The following is a 17,676-nucleotide window of genomic DNA, read 5'->3' as shown; positions in this document are numbered from 1 at the left end:
AACCCATCTTCAGTGGAAAGAGGCATTACACAGCTCAGCATACAGATTTACAGAATTGTTTCTTCCTAAACACAGACTCCTGAGTTTTGAAATTTTTTTTAAATTTTAAATTTGTAAAATATATCAATTTAGTATAACTGCCCATTAAAAATACCATGGTCTACGTAATGTGACTTTGCTGCTACACCACCTTAACAGATTTATTCAGGATCACAGGTCTTTGCACTAAAAGCCCTACTACTAAAGACAGGAGTTTCAGAAGATTTTTTTAAACACAACACATGCATATATGTATGATATGTTCCCATTCATATTATCAAATAAATATTCATCAGACTGAACACTGCCACACCTTATGCCTTTTCACTGACTGCAGCAGGACTAACTTGTCTTTGATGCTATGTGTGATAGAAAACTTTACCCTGTATTATTTGAGTAAGAAAGATGACCCCTCTCATTTCACCAGAAGTCTTTTTATGTTTAACATGGAAAAATAAATGGCATTTTCAATGTTCAATACTCCATAAAGTAAATAGGCACAAAATGTTGCTTTTACATATTAACAAATAAAACAGTGTCCTACTCACATCTGCATTAGGCCAGAGCTCTTTGATAACATTTTCTATTCTGGTCACCACTTCCATCCGCATTCTCTCTTCTTCAGGTCTGGGAGACATATACTTATAAAAGTCAATGATTTCTTCATGAAGACTAAGAAAGAAATAAAAAAAGAAAGAACAAAGAGTCAGAAAAAACCCCACAAGCAAATGAAATATCACTATTCTAACCAAAAATATTTTAAGCTCCTAGTTCCCAATTTCATTAAGGGGCAATTTTAGAGCAACATGCAATTAAAAATATCCACATTCACAACACTTTGTAGCATTTATTTCCACATTAGCTTCTTATGCCAACAGGTCAATATTGCACTTGGTTTGCTAAAAGCATGGAAGCAAATCTAAATCCAAGTGCCTTCAATTCACATTGAAAGTCACACTCTATTTTAATGCCAGCATAACACAGAAATGGTTCAGTCTTCAACTATGAACGCAGCTGTAGCTCTGAGTACACACTTCACAAAAACCCTTCCTAGTCAGCCCCTTGGCACCAGGCAGGGAGTTTCAGGCAGCAGTCTGTATTCAGTACCATACTTGCAAAAGTTGACAGTAATTGTGCCAGTACTAGAGCTACAAAAACTGCTTCTTTTACTGCTTATAGAAGTCACATAAACTAAAAACGTACTCTCCCTCCATAACCCCAGAAAATATGTTGTACACATGCAGCAGCAGTTGCTCAGAGAGTGACTGACAGACAGTTAACCCATATATAATTTACCATATTACATGTGCTTTTCATTGTCACTAAGTTATGTTTAGCTTGCCTGTAATGAGAGCTGAAATAAAAATGTCTTTATAAAGTGCTACAAATTTCTGTGCTTCTGTAGTACCAGAAACACATAATCAACTTGACTAATAATGTAATTCCATCCACAGAGTAACTAAATTAATTTCATTTGTTGCATGCAATGACCATTATAGTAATAGCTAGTTATCTTTTAAGCATGTATTGTTTCTAGTTACCAAGTACAACTGCATCTTTCATTAAAGCTCTGAGGGACCACCAGAAGAGAGCAATTTATTAAGACCAGGCCTTTAGCTGAGATGGGGAATCTAATGCTTCCCTACTGCACACACACTTAAATAAATCAAATGTTAATAACTGGAAGCTGTATACAGGTGTCAACAAAACTGATTAAACTACCAGACAGTTGTGTTTAACAGAGTCAGAGCAGGCAAAGAACTAAAACCACCTGTGCTAAGTTCTTCCAATATTTCAGTGTCATGAACTACACAAACCTCTCTCCCTCCACCCCCATGTTAGGGGAACAGTCACAGAAGCCTGGCAGCTTGGGGTGGCCATTGCCATTACTCTCTATATAGGTAAGGCTAAGATAAAAACTCCCCTGACAGAGGACAGAGGACATCTCTTACCTCCTCCTCCAGCTGCTTTCTTGCTTTTCCTTGGAAGCTTACACCCTGGAGTTAATGTGCACATTCCAAATCACCACTTACAACTTACACCACACTGACTACTCTGCCTTCAGCTTCTCAGCCAGTTCTATTCTTCACTGCTATTCCATGTGTTGGCATTTAAACTTTCTCACAGTTATCTTCCCAGTGCAAGCACTGGATTCAGGTGAGAAGTAGGTGACAAAGGACAAGTTGAGCACTCCAATGACCAAGTTCACTCTGTCCTCACTGCCAGTCACATGTACTGAATCGCTAATTTAGTTTCCACATGCTTGACCATTAATCTAGCTTTCAAGACCAGAAGCAACAAGGAAAATGGGCAAACCCTCAATAATTAAACTCCTGAAAACAGAAATTATTTTTCAACTGTAATTTGGTGAACCAGCTTACAGGAAGACCTGGGAGTCAGGTCTCTTTAGGTGCTACGCAGTGGGGAACTTGTCAAGAAACACAGCCCCATTTCTGCCTCTGCTCCTCTGGACTAGCTGGAGCAGACTGGTTCTATCCACAAGGCACATCAAACACTGCTCTGGGGCAGCGTTTTCAGCAAGGACTGAATGCCCACATGCACTGCGAGCCACGAGGAGCAACACCATGCTGTCTGAGGGCACCGAATGGCATGAGACACGCTGGGGTAATACCAAGGGAGTATCCCTGGGGAGAAATTCATGCATGGCACAGCACAAATCCACACTGTCCACCATTAGTGGGCCCAGCTGCTCCTGGGCTCGCACTCTATGGGAGTTAATTGTTGCCCCATCCCATCAGGGAACTTTGAAAGAACAAGGCAATCAGAAAAGAGGTCCCTAAAGTGCACAGAGAGCCAAGCTGTACACACACTGCAGTTCTCAGGGCACTGCTCTTTATTAACTCCACTGACACTCTGAATCCAGATAATTGCATCAATTGCTGTATTCTTTAGAAGCACATAAAATAATGATGTGTTGTCAGAACCAGATGCATTTCTTTTTCTAAACATAAATAACAGATGTCTGCATTTCTCTGAATGGGATACTTCTTATTCTGAGGTAGTCATGAAAAGCTTTGTGGCAAAACAAAAAATTAAGCTACCTGCAAACACACAAACCTACATTACACATGCACAGAATGTAAAGACTGCACATGTAGAAAAGAATGAAATCTGAACTTTTTCAATGACAGAAGAAAGGCTTAAACACTACTAGAGAGAGTTCTCATCAGCACTCCAGTTGGAAATAGTACAGATATATCTGTGTTTCATCTGCTGCAAGACTCCTGCTGCCAGGACCTCCTGTGCTGCACAGAGCCGTGGTGTGCAGAAGGCAGGCAGAAGCTACAGGGGCTCAAGACTACACCTGGATCTATATTTCCCTTCCCAATAACAGGCTGCTGCCAAGAAATAAGGGAATGATTAATTAAAGCCAAGACAAACAGAAGTAGGCACACGTGGTTTTCAGAGCAGTACAACATGACTTAGAGGTGTGACTCCAATTAATGTGGAGTTAACTCATGCTGTATTGAAAATTAAAACTCAAGGTTATTCACTGTCTTAATCGACATCTATTATAGTTGCTGTTTTTCAAAACAATTTGTTAGGATTAATGGAGACTGTTTACAAAAGTCTCTAGTGAAATTTTCTATATTTAGCCAAAATGAAGATCAAAGAGACTGAGATGTTCTTTTTGGCATCACAACAGTATTTAATTATTTAATTATTTAATACCATTACATTAATCGGTAATTTCAGATAAAAGTCCTTAAAAGGAGACTTGTTTATAGAAGGAAATTACACTGTAATAAACCTGATTTCACTATTGAAATAGATTTCATTTGGCTTTATAGTCATACTGAAGCATACCCAAAGCATACTTAGGATGCATGGAGAGAATTCTCTGCCATGCATAAGAGCATTAGTTTACCATTTTTGTTACAGCAAACAGGAGTAAACAAGTGGATCTTTGAATTGTACTTCAGGAAATCTTAACACATGGGGAAAAGTAAAATAAAAAGCTTTCTTACACTTTCTCTAAACAGGTTTTAAAACAAAGTTCTACCTGCATCACACCTGTTTTTAAGTCTGGTAAGCTGATTCCATCAGAATTTCACAGTGAGAACAGAATTATAGAGAAGCCACTCCGTTTAATGTCATGTCCCACTGAGAGGGACAGTGACTCATCATTAAAAATAAACTACGGCTGCAAAAGTTGTAATCACAAGAATGACTCCCCATGGGAACATCACTGAATAGCCCCACGAGGAACACAAGACTGTGAGACTCAAGTCTCTTAGGTAAAAAGTCATAGCTTTTGTGAGGAGCAAGTACTATGGAACACAGTGCATTACATTACTTTCTTAGTTCGATCACAACTTACTTCATTTTGTAGCAAAACTTGTGGGCTCTAAACGTAAAACTCAGGAATCTCAAGCTCCTTTACATAAGACGTTCTGGAGTATGAATCTTGCTGCACGTCTGGCAATCAATTAAAAATAATAATGTATGAACGAAATGTCATTTGTTTGATATGCAGAGCACACAGAAAACGTGGCTTAGCGCATACACTTGATGTGTGCACTTCAGCTACCTGACACCTAAATCAGCACAAGTCTCTCCTGCTGCAAGTCCAGAACTGAAACCAACAGTGACACTGGGAGGGATGTCACACTATGAAACACAACTGGAGATACTACAAGTGTCACTTCTCTGCACTCAGATCTGGGTGCAAAATAAATGAGCAGCCCACTGTTCTCACAGATTTTGGCAGCTTGGAGGAAGCCAGCCTGACTGAACCAGTGCCCAGGGCTTGAGAGCCACACCAGTGGCTGAGTGGGACCATTCCCTCAACTCCACTGTCACCAGCAGCTGAGCAGCAGAGCCCAGTCCTGCTAAAGCAGATCCCAGTCCCGCTAAAGCAATGTCCAGTCCTGCTAAAGAAGATCCAAGTCCTGCTAAAGAAATCCCAGTCCTGCTAAAGCAGAGCAGCCAGCGAGCTCAAAATCTTTCTGACCTGTTTTGCTTAATCACAGGATAGTAGTTAAGTGTTGCTTTGTGTGTCAACATACCGTATTATACTAACCAGAATAATTGGGGTTTTTTTTAAATTCCTGCTTTGGTCATTCTGGAATTCTGGGCTATACTTCCACTCTCCTCTGGCTCTTCTTTATTCTTCATTTCACAGGAGAAATTACTCAGGCATGCATGTTCTAATTTCTCTCATCAGGGCGTTACCCACGGCTTCTGCTCCAACTGTTCAAAATTCTGCTCATCCATCTCAAAGAGTTTCTCTGCCTTGGGCTTATATATTACTTTGCACACAAAAGGCTATTTGCAACATCACTGAAGATAATTTAAAACACTGGATATCAACTATACTCAAAAAAATCATCTAGTGCTCATGCACTATAGTTTGGTTCTGGCAGGATTTCTGAAGGAAGTTTCATTTGCAGAATGATGAAAATCTAAATTATTTAGAAACTGCGGATGGTGGGCTGAAGCAAACAATGAACATACAGGTGACTTTCATCTTCCCAAACTCAATGCTTTAAACTTTAAGAGTTTAAGGGATATTTGCAACATAGTCCTGCAGCACTAAATGAGTCTTTTGTATCTGAGTTTTCTTTGGGTAAATAATTCCTAAAGGACAGTGTTTAATTGCCCCTATCATTTAGTCTCCTCTGGACTAAAAAAAAAAAAAAAAAAATTGAAGGAAACAAGGAGAAATACTGTAGAATTTCAGAATTATAACTGTCTTTGGAGAGGAATGTGAAGGAGGAACCGGAGGCATTTTAGCCACTGAAAGCATCAGTACTTGAGAATCCAAACTGCATCCATCCCTTCACTCCCAAAAGGAAAGCCAGCATTGCACAGGAGAGAGAACAACTTCAGTTTGAAGCCTCCAAAGGTATTTACTAAGAAAAAGATGGTACCGGTAAATTCTGCCAAAACTTTGTAAGTTTCATGAACTAAACAAAGCTTTACCCCTACTATTCATGACCTACTTTGTTCTGAAATCATTTTGAACAACAGCTGTACTAAGGCAAAGACACAGAAAGCCCAGTCCTCACTCTCCCCCTCACAACTGTATTAGGGAATTCAACACCTTCCTTAATTAACCTTCAGTTTTAACACTGATCTTCCACAAGCTTAATAAAATATTTTCTAGATTACTATTATCATCTACATGTGTTGAATAATGAAGTAGGAACAACAGCAGACACTGTAAAGATCACAAATTATTTTCCCACCTACAAACTCAGGCAAAACCAAACACTGGAGTCCTGAAGGGAACTGTAAATATGAGGCATCTGCTGAGGTCCTTTCCCTACCACCTGGGCCTCCGTAGCAGACAAATCCTTTTAATATTTGCTGGCTTAAGCTACTGAAAAAAAACACTTAACTGCATTTGCAGGTGATTTCATAGGCACTTAAGTTTCATGGTGACTGACACATCAGTCCTCATAAGAAAATAAAATTATGTATAATAAAGGAAACAATTTTCAAAAGTCTCCGAGACTTTGACTATCAATTTTTATATCCTTAGTTACTGAAGCATATCAATATATTATAGGTCACATAGTAACCATATTTTGAGACACACATGCCCTATGGGATCTTTAAAATCAAACATCCCAAAACATGTCCCTAATAGTAACTTGACAAAACCAGGAAAGCTTAAGGAGCTGGGTTTTTGATATCACACTTTTTTTCTTCAGTTCTCCCATTTGAATTACAGCTTCAGAGACCATCTATTCACAGTTTACCTAAAAACAGACATGCAGAAAAAAAAGCAGGTATTCCACTGCATAAGGTTGCTAAACATCACTAAAAATGAGGATATCCATTGTAAAAACAGTTTCTTAAGGTGCCAAATGGAGAATGCAGACAAATGCAGACAGGTAGGCAAATGAGGTTTATATCTGTCCCTTCAATTTTAGCCCAGGTGTTTGCTACCACTGCCTGGCCTCCCAGACAGGGTCTGTCATAACAGGATTACACAAACCAACCTAATCCATCCAGGCTCAATCCCACCACCTTTATCAGTTCAGGTAAAGCAGCCACTTCTTCTCAGAGCTGTGGGGAGCCCAAGGAGAAACCCTCACCCCTTGAGCCCCCCAGGATGGCAAAAGGTGAAAAGATGGAAGCAAAACTTCAAAGGGCACAGCTACACCCAAAAAACCACCTCTGGTAGCTTTCAGGGTTCACCCAAGAACAGCTTGCTGTCTGCTGAAAAATTCACAGAATTGCCTTTTAGGACCAAGGGAGAGCAAAATCTCCACAAATATGTAAATGATTTAGGAACCCTGATCTTGTTTTCAGGACTAAAGTCTTTTGGGATTAATCTGATCATGCTGATACTGAGTTTTGAAAACATGGAGATAGCCACTTCCATGCTGGGGGGTGGGGGGGAAGCCACTAAATTTACACTACAACACCCACACTTTCTATCCGATGCAAATACTTGAAAGCCTATTTCTTCCTCCCAATCAACACCCACTGCCCCCAAATCCCTCAAATTAATGTTTTTTTTACCTATGTTCTGTATTTTACATTAACTTATGGGTTTAACTGCATCATAAAAGGCACTAAAATAGCACTGCTTTATGGAAACAGCATAGTGTAGTACAGACATTAAAACACTGGACAAAGAAGAAATGCAGACAATTATTTTTAATTATTTAAACTGGTATCTCTATCTTTCCAGTTTTTTTGGTTATTTTTAGACCCTTTGTTTCAATCAGCATGAGTGCTCTCTTCTTTAAACTGATTTGAGCTAACTCTAACTAAAATTCCCAAGCATATTTCTAAGTCAAGAAGTAATGTACCAGACTCTTTTCCTACCAAGGTAAAAGTGAGCATTTTTTGTCTGTTAATAAATTTCATTGTGTACTTTGCCTTCCTAAAGTACACTTGGATGTACTAGAATTCTTCCTACAGAAATTTGTCTTTCAAGAGGGGGAAAAATCCTACTGAACTTTAATTATAAATCAGATGCTTGAATTAGTCCTACCACTAATTGATTTGAAGTGTAACTCAGCAACTAATCTACTGGCTTTTAAATCCATGTCATATGCATTCTCAGTCTTGCTCTTTATTTGTGCAGCATTTCCAGCAAAAATATCAAATGCCAACTGGAAAGACTGTTTTGAAAAATACCCGTACTTCCCACTGCCTTTTTTTTTTCTAATCACACTGTACATAAAAACAATCTAGCTGAATCACTGCATGTGTGGGAATAACCTTCTATTTCTTCCCTGGAAAGCATCTACATATCATCCCTCCTTCCCATCTCTGTAAGCAAGTGCTGTGAGAGTCTGCTGCTTCTCTTCCCTCAGGTGATGGAAGATGCATTTTGCTAACAGAGGAGTGAAAAGGAAAGAGAGGAACTGTTACCTCAACTGATCTGAAAAAAAAAAGTACTTACAAAACAAAAAGATGAAGCAGGAGAAAAAGGTTTTGTGCAGGAAAAAAAAAATTGGGAAGAGCAGCAATGGGAAGAAGCTGATTTATTTCATAAAGACAAAGAGTTCAACTCTAGTAGTATCTAATTATCTTGAAACACACCAGCAATTCTAACATCTCCTATAAAATACAGCCACACTGTTTTTCTTTAGCTCACTTGCAAAACAGTGTTAGTCTGCTGGAACAGTTGCACATACAGACTATGCAGTTTGCAAACTCATCATTTAAAGTACAGATATATATTTTTTCAAAGCCTTGAAGTGCAACTATTAGCATGCACTTTGTAGGTTCTGGAATTACAGCTTCAGGTAAATTTCCAAACATTTAAAACCACAGAGAAGTTGAAGGTATCTTTTTCCTACAGTGGGGAATTAGGATTTCCTCACCCTGACAATTCCCTTTGCTTAAGAAAGCACTCAGAAAGACCAAACAACAGTCTATAAGGTTGATTTAAAACAAGAGCTTAACAAGTAACTATCAGTATCAACAGCAGTTCAAATACCATTATCGAGCTAAACTTTCCCAGTAAAACAGCAACATTTGGGTTTGTGTTAGAGCTGTAACAAAAGCTACAGCTACTAAATTACCGTAACACACAAACAGCTCCGATCCCCTCTGAACCCGCACAACAGGTACGAGCAGGGAGTTTTGAAACAAATAATGGTCTATTACATCAGTTCTGCAAATCACACCAGAGCTGTTACCATTAAACCAAACCAGAAGGAAACAGCAGGTCAGGTAATCTGCCTGTCAGTCTCCATAAAGCCAGGCAGCACAGATCTTTATACAGCTCTAGTATATTGCTTCTATTTTGTTAATGTAGTAAATATTATCACATACACAAACAAACTGTGACCTTCTGATAACTGGCACCACATGCTATCTGGGCAGAGGTGAGACTAACACACTCCCAGCAGACTGATGAGTACTGCTGGAGGATAACAGGCTTGGGAAAAAACCTCCACCTGAAAATTCTGATGAGAGCAAAAAACCTGCAGCACAGACCTCTGCCACCACGTGCACAGCAGCAGGTCACCCAAAAGGAAGCCTGGCAAGCCTTGCAGAGGGTTTTCTCACACAGAACAGAGTGGAGAGAACTCTACCTCCACAAACACAGTGGGTTCTGCCTGGCAAATATTCTTGTTTACGACTCAATAAATTATTTGACTTGAAAGATTAGTTAAATGAAAGAATGGAGAGCAATGTAATTATTAACTCTTGTCTCCTTCCATCAGAGTAGATTTACACTCTCAAATGTAGATGTACACTCTCAAACAAGCCCACAGCAGTCCCTAAGAAGGAAGGGACACTACCACAATGCCAGGTGTACCCTGCTCACCTCGAAGCCAAGACAAAAGGCAGCTTGAGGTGGGGCTCCCAGCGGAGGTGCTGCAGCCACACTTGGCTGCACAGATCAGTTACGCACCCTGCGCGCGCTGTGCTCGCTCCAGAAACCCTCTGCACGTCCATCTGTGCAGCAAACCTGCTTTGTAACTGCTCAGTAGGCAGGGGAACCAAGAACAGAATAAAACTCTCAACACCTCTCCTTCAGGAACATGGGATCAAACTGAAAATAATTTAATTTAAAAATATTAAGTCTAGTAACTAGCCACCGTTGCAGTTCGTTAATAACTTTTCAGCTCCAGAATAAGAACATTTTCAAATTAAATCTGAAGTGCCAGTATGCCATCTGGAAAATCAACACAGATTCCTAAGCCTTTCCAGCATCTCCTTATATTCACAGTCTTTTGGATGGTAGGGTTTTTTTAGGTTTGTTTTTTAAGAGGAGGGATTTTTGCACAGCATTTTGGAATATTCAAGGAATACAAAACTGAGCCCCAAGTTACTTTGATACATTTCCTATATCAGAAGTGTTCAAAACTTCTTATGAAAATATCAACAGCTATTATTACAATTACAATTAAAACCATAAGGTTGAGTTTGTAGGTTAAATTTCTATTCCCTGAGCAAAATGAAGAATGACCCCAAGTTACCAGTTTTGAAACAAGTTTATCACCCGTTAATTACTGGTTACTTTGGTGACACTCTGCTACAGTACTAATACAAGTTTAGATGCCCTGCTGTCATAGTATCACAGATGTAGCTCCCCCTCTCACTTCCAAATGCTTAAAAGCAACTGCAGTGCGTGCACTTTGAAAGAGGAGGAACAATCACATCCACTATGGCAAAGGTACAAGGAAGATTTCAGGTAACTTTTATTTTGATGAATTGTTATCATTACAGTAGGGGTGTGCACAGTGAACTATGTTCAGATTAAACAATGCAGTATTCATTTTGGGACTCATGATGTAGTATTATGCTCCCTTAAAGGTATATATTAGAAACTATTTGCTCATATTCTGATTTGTTCTCTTGTTCTCAGATACTCTTTCTTGCAAGGCAGGATGCACAGGAGCCAGAAACACCATGGGCTGGGAGCAGTAACACTGCAAAGTATTTTGGAGTCAACAGACTCCATTTGCTCTGCTTATCATCACAGGATAGAAATCAAAAACAATTACAATCAAAAAAGGACACTACTTAAGCTGATCACAGAAAAATGTTTCCTGTGGTCAACTCTATCAGCCCAGTGATAAACATGCACACTTAAGAGCTTCCACGTCGTGAACTGCAAAAAAATGCTTCTTCTTCTAACATAGGTGACAGATCTCATCCTTCCAAGTACCTGGTGAAGTTGGTCTCTGACTAACCCTGTGGATCAAATCATGGGGTTTTATCTTCTTTATTTCCCCTGAAGCTTCAGCTAGTATATTTGTCAGAAAACTACTGATATAAAAATGAGAAGAAAATACCGGAAAATACTGCACTGAAATACTTCCCATGAGTCCAAAATGTTAAAAGAACAATCCATACTGAAAGATGACTTAGTAAAGATTTCACACAGCTACCTCAGTTTCTGGGTTTTGCTTGGACATGAAGAATCAGCACATGATGGAAAAAGGGGGACTTTTAATGGTCTGACTCAGACCTACTATCACAAAGGTGGCTACTGGAACCCACTCCAGGATGGGGCATCCCTTGCTTGGCACACCTGCTCACACCATCCACATGTGCATTGACACATTTGTGCACAGTCTTCCAACAGAAGTAGCAAATGTAGAGTGAAAGGATGTGCAGAGTGCTCAGAAACATCCTCAAGATTCCAAGTCATTTGCTGGAAACAGTCTCTAAAAATAATTTGAAGATTATGAAGAAGTGTGCTGTGTACCCAAAAAAAGAGTAGAAGATGTAGCAGTGACCAGTTGTGAGAGAGGTATAAGAGGGTCGCTGTGAGCTCCACAAAGTGCAGAATCAATAGCAACTGAAAGAGCATGTTTCAGCATGCCTGAAGCAGGTTTGCTTCAGAGGAGCAAAGGCTGAAGTGAACTATTCCAGCATACAATGTTCAGTGACTTGCTGCCTTCAGGCAAATACCATGCTGCACAAAAAACAAGGGAGGAAGTTTGTTAATAGTTATTCTCTTCTTTACTCCTAGGTACTTCTATGCCAGGAGCTGACATTGTTACTTACTGCCATTGAAACTTTATATTTTACCAACTGTATTGTGCCCTGTCACATTTGTCCAGGTTTCAGAAGACCACTGGTTAGTTCAAATTTAGATTGAAAACAATGCACATTATGTACAAAGTAATTACAAGAGAGCAAAAGATGCAGGACTGTACTGTCCTTTCTGCCTCATCTCAAAAACTATCCCATAAGAAGCAATCTAACAGCTTAATGAGGCAAACTTCTCTTCCACCTGATGTTGGAAGCAGAGGCACATGTAAAGAAGCTGCTTACCTCAATAACAAACTAGTTCTTCAATGCAAAAATCAACAGGAAAATTTTCTCATGTGAGTACCTGCCAAGTATGACTACTGCACTAGTCATTCCCCATGGATGAATGAGCCTAAGATACTGAGTCTGAAGCACAACCAGAAAGTTGAGTATATAGAAGATCCTCAAGCATATGAGTTGAATCACCCAAATGGAGAGTGTGACAGAACAAAGCAAAAATTAAATAAAATTAACCTTAGGACCTAATTTTTCAGCCAGACTCAGTACTGTGACCTAAGACTGTGATCTGCAATCATGAGCATTTTTCAGATCAAGACAGTTCCTTCACCACACTATCTTTAACTCAATACTTTAACTGGCAACTGTGGAAAGCTTGCCAACCAGGAGTGCCTCTGAATACATAAGAGATAAAGCCAGATGCAAGGCACAAGTCCTTCACACCACTTTCAGAAACGATATGCATACTTCAGATTAAAGCAAAAATCTTACTGAGGGATAAGGGGGAGGAATGCAAATGCATTGAAGGCAGTATACTTTTTATAACAACCCTGTTGAAATGAAACAAACAAAAAAAACCCTCAAAACCAGAACAAAAACCACTTGCTTTTTGTAGCACACAGGAAAATATAGCTGTTCCTGAGGTAACATAGGAAGTGAACAGCTCTAAAATTAACAGTGAATCAAGAAAGCTTAAGAAAGTAAGTTATCACACTTCCTCTGTCTAGCTTAAACACTGCATCAAGAGGTCAGGCAGGGTCAACAAGCTTTGATTAAGGACTCCCTGTCTTCAGACTATACACACTGACTCAACAGAAAGATCATCACCTCAGTCATCATTCAAACTACAGCACAATATTGCTGCATGCTGTATTTTAGAAGACATTTAAAGAAAGGCTTATCTATACTTAATATTTGTGACAGGTTAATGCAAGTTCTTTCAGGTGCTGTTGCATCCATAAACAAAGTAATTGTAAGAAATCACGTGATACTTTCAATAGGTGTACTTAAATGTAACCAAAAGTAAATCTACACTCAGTGAAGGTGATGAGCCAATGTTGCTACTCATCTATACAGCTATCACCACAGAATACTACCCTCATTTCCCTGATTCGAAGTTCTAGAGGATTTTAATATTTGAGTTTGTCCCTTGTTATATTATATTACTTGCAGAATCACAATACTATTTCCTCCACTCTGTCTTAAGATAGTGTCGGCTACTTCTCCAGTAAGAGATCACACTGACAAGACAGTAGAGTGGAGGTGCACAAACACTGACTTTGATTTTATGTCTCTGCTACCATTGCTTTGATTTTATGTCTCTGCTAGCATTTTATTAAAAGTACTAAAAAATGCAATGCAAAACAAAAAATTGCACAATGCACGCAATACAGTATGGTGATGCAAAATACCACACCATAAAGCCTTCTCAAGCAATTGTGGCAACACTGTGCCTCTTTCACTGAACATCACTTTTGAGTAACTCAGAGGCAGATGTCATACCATGGAAGATGTTATGAGACTGTCAGAGAGGCTGATCTGGATTGAGGGCTGCCAAATAATCTTAGTTGTTGTCATGGGAGGAAGAAAATTAACAAATGCTGTTGCATCCCAGCACAAGACAACCCCAGCCTCAGTCAGGCAGCCAGTTCATCCTCACTGTGAGCTGCTGTGCTAGAGCTGCCCTCCCACCCATGACCCACCCTGAGAGCTTGGCAGACCCAAGGGACCCGATCAGTGTGGCTCACTGTCACACAGATTTTGTGACACAGCTTTAAGGGTCAGGAAGACAACCACCAGGGACAGGCAGGATCAGACGACCTGTACTGAATGCAGCAATACTGACACTTTGCATGACTATGCTAGAACACACCAGTATCACCAATACAAAGTTACTGGGAAGATCTGTACCAGCTCTAGTGATGTGTAGGAGAGAGTTTTGTACAAACCTATAAACAAGAGTTCTGCTCCCTTGATTCGTGTCTGTCTCCTATTTTGATATCCTAAGTTCACAGTATTGCTGGAAAAATCCTCCTGTGTTATCTATTGCTTAAAGTTACAAAATGATTAAAGTTCAAATTGCTCCTGCTATAGCTATTTGCAGCCTAGGAAAAACATCTGAAGCTCTTATTGACTTCAGCAGTTTTCCTCTCTTTTTTCTTGCTTATAGAAATATTTCTTTTAGCCCCCATTTCTAGGCAAAGGCACAGAAAGTAATACTCAAATACTCAAGACATTTTGAGCACTCTTTGGCAGTTCATCCAAAAAGACAATTCAAAAAGAGAGACGCTCATAATTTAAGAATTCCCAGCATGTTCAAATAATAAATTAACATTCCAACTGCCCACTAAGAACAGCAATAGCATTTATTTGCTTATATGCAAATCTTATGTATTACGCAAGATTTTTACTGGTTGCTCTGTCACTACCAGCACAACTCCCTCCCTCAACACAACACCTAAGCTGGCTCTAGGCCACATTCTGCTCCTACTGCCAGTTCCAACATCCAACAAGGAGAGCACAGGAACCACTGTGCTCATCACATACAACATAAACAAAAAGCTTTGAAGCAACAGTCATCTCTGAAACTTTGGTGTATGCACAATTTTGGGAGCACATACACCATATTGAAAGACATGTTCAGAACTGCCACATGATGAGATAAATAAAAAAGAAATATTAAATATTCCTATTTTTGCCTATTCTATCATTTTAGTAGCAAAGTTATGCACACAGCTTCTGAAAAACACATTTAAATTTTCCAAAGTGAATTCCGAAAGTGAAAAACAGACTTTACATTCTAATTTTAAATAAATTATTAGAAACTAACAGGAATAAAGTACAATATGGAGATAGCAGAAAAAAAATTGAAGGGGAGAAAAAAGTAATAATGTGCTCTCCTGATACAGGTCTCCATCTATCTGTGTTTCCCAGAACTAACAATATTATACCAGGCTTCCAAAAACTGACCGTATGCTAACGGTTTGACAATTAAAAAGTAAGAGCTATAACCCCAATATGGTTTAATATAACACTAAAAGGTTCAGAGTGAACCGATCCTCCTTCTTCAATGCATACTGCTGCATAAAACAGCAGCTCTTGGGAATCAGCAAGCACCCAAGAGAGAATGACATACTCTTCCTATTACTTAATATAGACATCTCCATCTACCAAAAAAAAGTCTGCCAAACTTGTGTTCCTTATATAGCCACTCCAAGGTAAATAGGTATCCAAGTCCCAAACAGAAGATACGAATTGGAGAAAACAGAACAGTTCACAAGAATACATTCACATGCTGTTCCCTTGCACATGCAGAAATCAGCAGCCTCTGAAGTCCTCCTTAAACTGTTTAAACAAAACACTCTGAAATGTTGGCCCTATTCCAAAATCCTGCAACCTCAAGTAATACTGTTATATTATATTCACCATATATTTCTCAAAAGGTTTCCTCAAACTGCCTTTAATCCACATCTTCATCCCTAGTAAACCTATTTCTCTCTCCCAGCCTTTCCAAAAGAAGTCATTTCTTACTACAGGAGGCTGTGGGGAAATATCCGGTTTCACTTCCATAAAACACAGCTGACTGCCTCCAAGAGCTGCACAAGCTGTCACAAGGGTACTGCCAGGACGGTGCTGTGGCATGACTCAGGACAAGACAGAGAGTGACAGTGGCTCTCATCAGAAGGGTACAAGAAAGGATCTGCACTCCAGTCACATCCCTGCACTTCCACCTCACAGCTGGCACACGCAGCTATGGAGCACAGAGTACTGCTATAGGGGGCTCTTTCAGGAAGCAAGCAGATTTGTGTGTATGGATTTTTCCAAATAACTCCTTTTTACATGGGATGTTCACAGTAAATTCACCTGCAGCCTATGTTTCAATGTACATGAGTTCACCAAATCCAAAACACATGCGACTGTTCTAAGAGAGGGTGCGTGCACACACCTTGTTTCACCAGAAGTCAGAAGTCTATTTGTTTCTCCTACATTAAGCTTTTGTGTCAAGTAATGTAACAGTAAATCAGGCAACAACCCTGCATTTGCTTTAAGCACTTAAGAGTATATGATGATAACCAACACAAACGATTAGGATTTTATCAGATTTCCTCAAGTCAGGCATTCCAGCTGGTTTTACGTTTTGCTGGAGGTTCACAGACTTGTTCTGTTCACATCACCTTTCTGTCTGTGCTCCAGCCCACATGAAATCGTTCTCCCATGGCTGATACCATGCAAGGGCCTGAGCAAACAGCTAGAAACATGCAGAGTAAGTTATCACAGTCAGACAGCTGCCTTAATGTGGCTCCATGTCTTCTGGTCAGCTCACACATGGGACAATGGGTTTGTGAGTGCCTTAATGCACTTTGCTTCTTTCAAAAATGAGACTAAAAGATCTGAGAAGCTGACAAACTTCACATGAAAAACTCATAATGGAATTTCTGTAACAAAGACTTACGGCTTTAAGCTATTTTCTTCCCTAAAGTAATTATGGTTTTATTTCATGGTACCCTCTGCAATCCTAGGCAACATGCTGAGAACCCTTATATTAAACAAGCAGAAGTCTGTGCCAACCAGTTCAGCAGCATGGGAGTTGTGTGCATCCCCCTCCTGTGGGGGTCGCAGGATTCTCTCCCTTTCATGGCAAAGTATCCATCAGTACTTCAAAACGTGCATTCAGCATTTCAAAATGCAGTTTTCTATCTAATCCACGTTTCTTCTCAGCAGTACACACCACAAATTTACCTCCTTAAACTCACACATTAACTGGGTTCTTGCCTTCAGCTGCAGATTATTGTGAAAACAGGTCCCTACAGAGTCCCAAATCCACATCTCCTTCCTGGGAACTGTGTAGCACTGGGCTTTTTCATTTGGCACAAGAATCACAGAAACCTACAATAAATAAGCCAAACTTAAGTGCAAGTCTTTATTTTTGGGTTTTGTTGCACTCCTTTCAGCAGTTCTTTTCTCACATTTTAGCCAGGCTCAATCTAAACATGGTGAAAGCTGTAAAATAGCCATTTCAGTATCCCAAACACTTTTTCTTCCTTTCTAATTGTGACACTACTAACATTATTCACTGCTGCCCTTGGGACACACACACACACAGAGAATCCTGTCCAAAACCCCCAACCTACACATCCTCCTACATCCCTGAGTTTTGCTACTAACTACCCTGCCAAGGCAAACCAAATTTAACTCTTTAAAGGTATGTATTAAGTCAATAGTAACATCATTCTCATGCTGTGAAACTTTTCATTCATATTCTGCATTATCTGCTCTTTTCAGAACCATTGTCTGATGACAGTCCCCAGAGGATGGAAGACATGGAAGCTGACTCTGACTGATGCAAAGCAACTTGCAGGCAGCACTACACAATTGATTTACAGTGATATTTCACAAATCACCACATTAAGAGTG

General features: G+C 39.6%; 1 protein-coding gene across 2 annotated transcripts in view; it reads right to left on the bottom strand.

Moving 5' to 3' along the window:
* The window catches only part of TENT4B (terminal nucleotidyltransferase 4B), a 41,520-nt gene that overhangs the window by 19,699 nt on the left and 4,145 nt on the right, over window positions 1–17,676 (bottom strand). For both annotated transcript variants that reach the window (XM_068202668.1, XM_068202667.1), the window contains exon 2: window positions 588–711. In XM_068202668.1, coding sequence (XP_068058769.1) covers window positions 588–711 — 124 coding nt within the window. The remainder of the gene's footprint in view (window positions 1–587; window positions 712–17,676) is intronic.

This window comes from Anomalospiza imberbis, chromosome 12 (genome assembly GCF_031753505.1).
Source record: "Anomalospiza imberbis isolate Cuckoo-Finch-1a 21T00152 chromosome 12, ASM3175350v1, whole genome shotgun sequence".
Classification (NCBI taxonomy): domain Eukaryota; kingdom Metazoa; phylum Chordata; class Aves; order Passeriformes; family Viduidae; genus Anomalospiza; species Anomalospiza imberbis.
The sequence above is the reverse complement of the archived record's forward strand: the minus strand, read 5'-3'. Positions and strand labels throughout refer to the sequence as shown.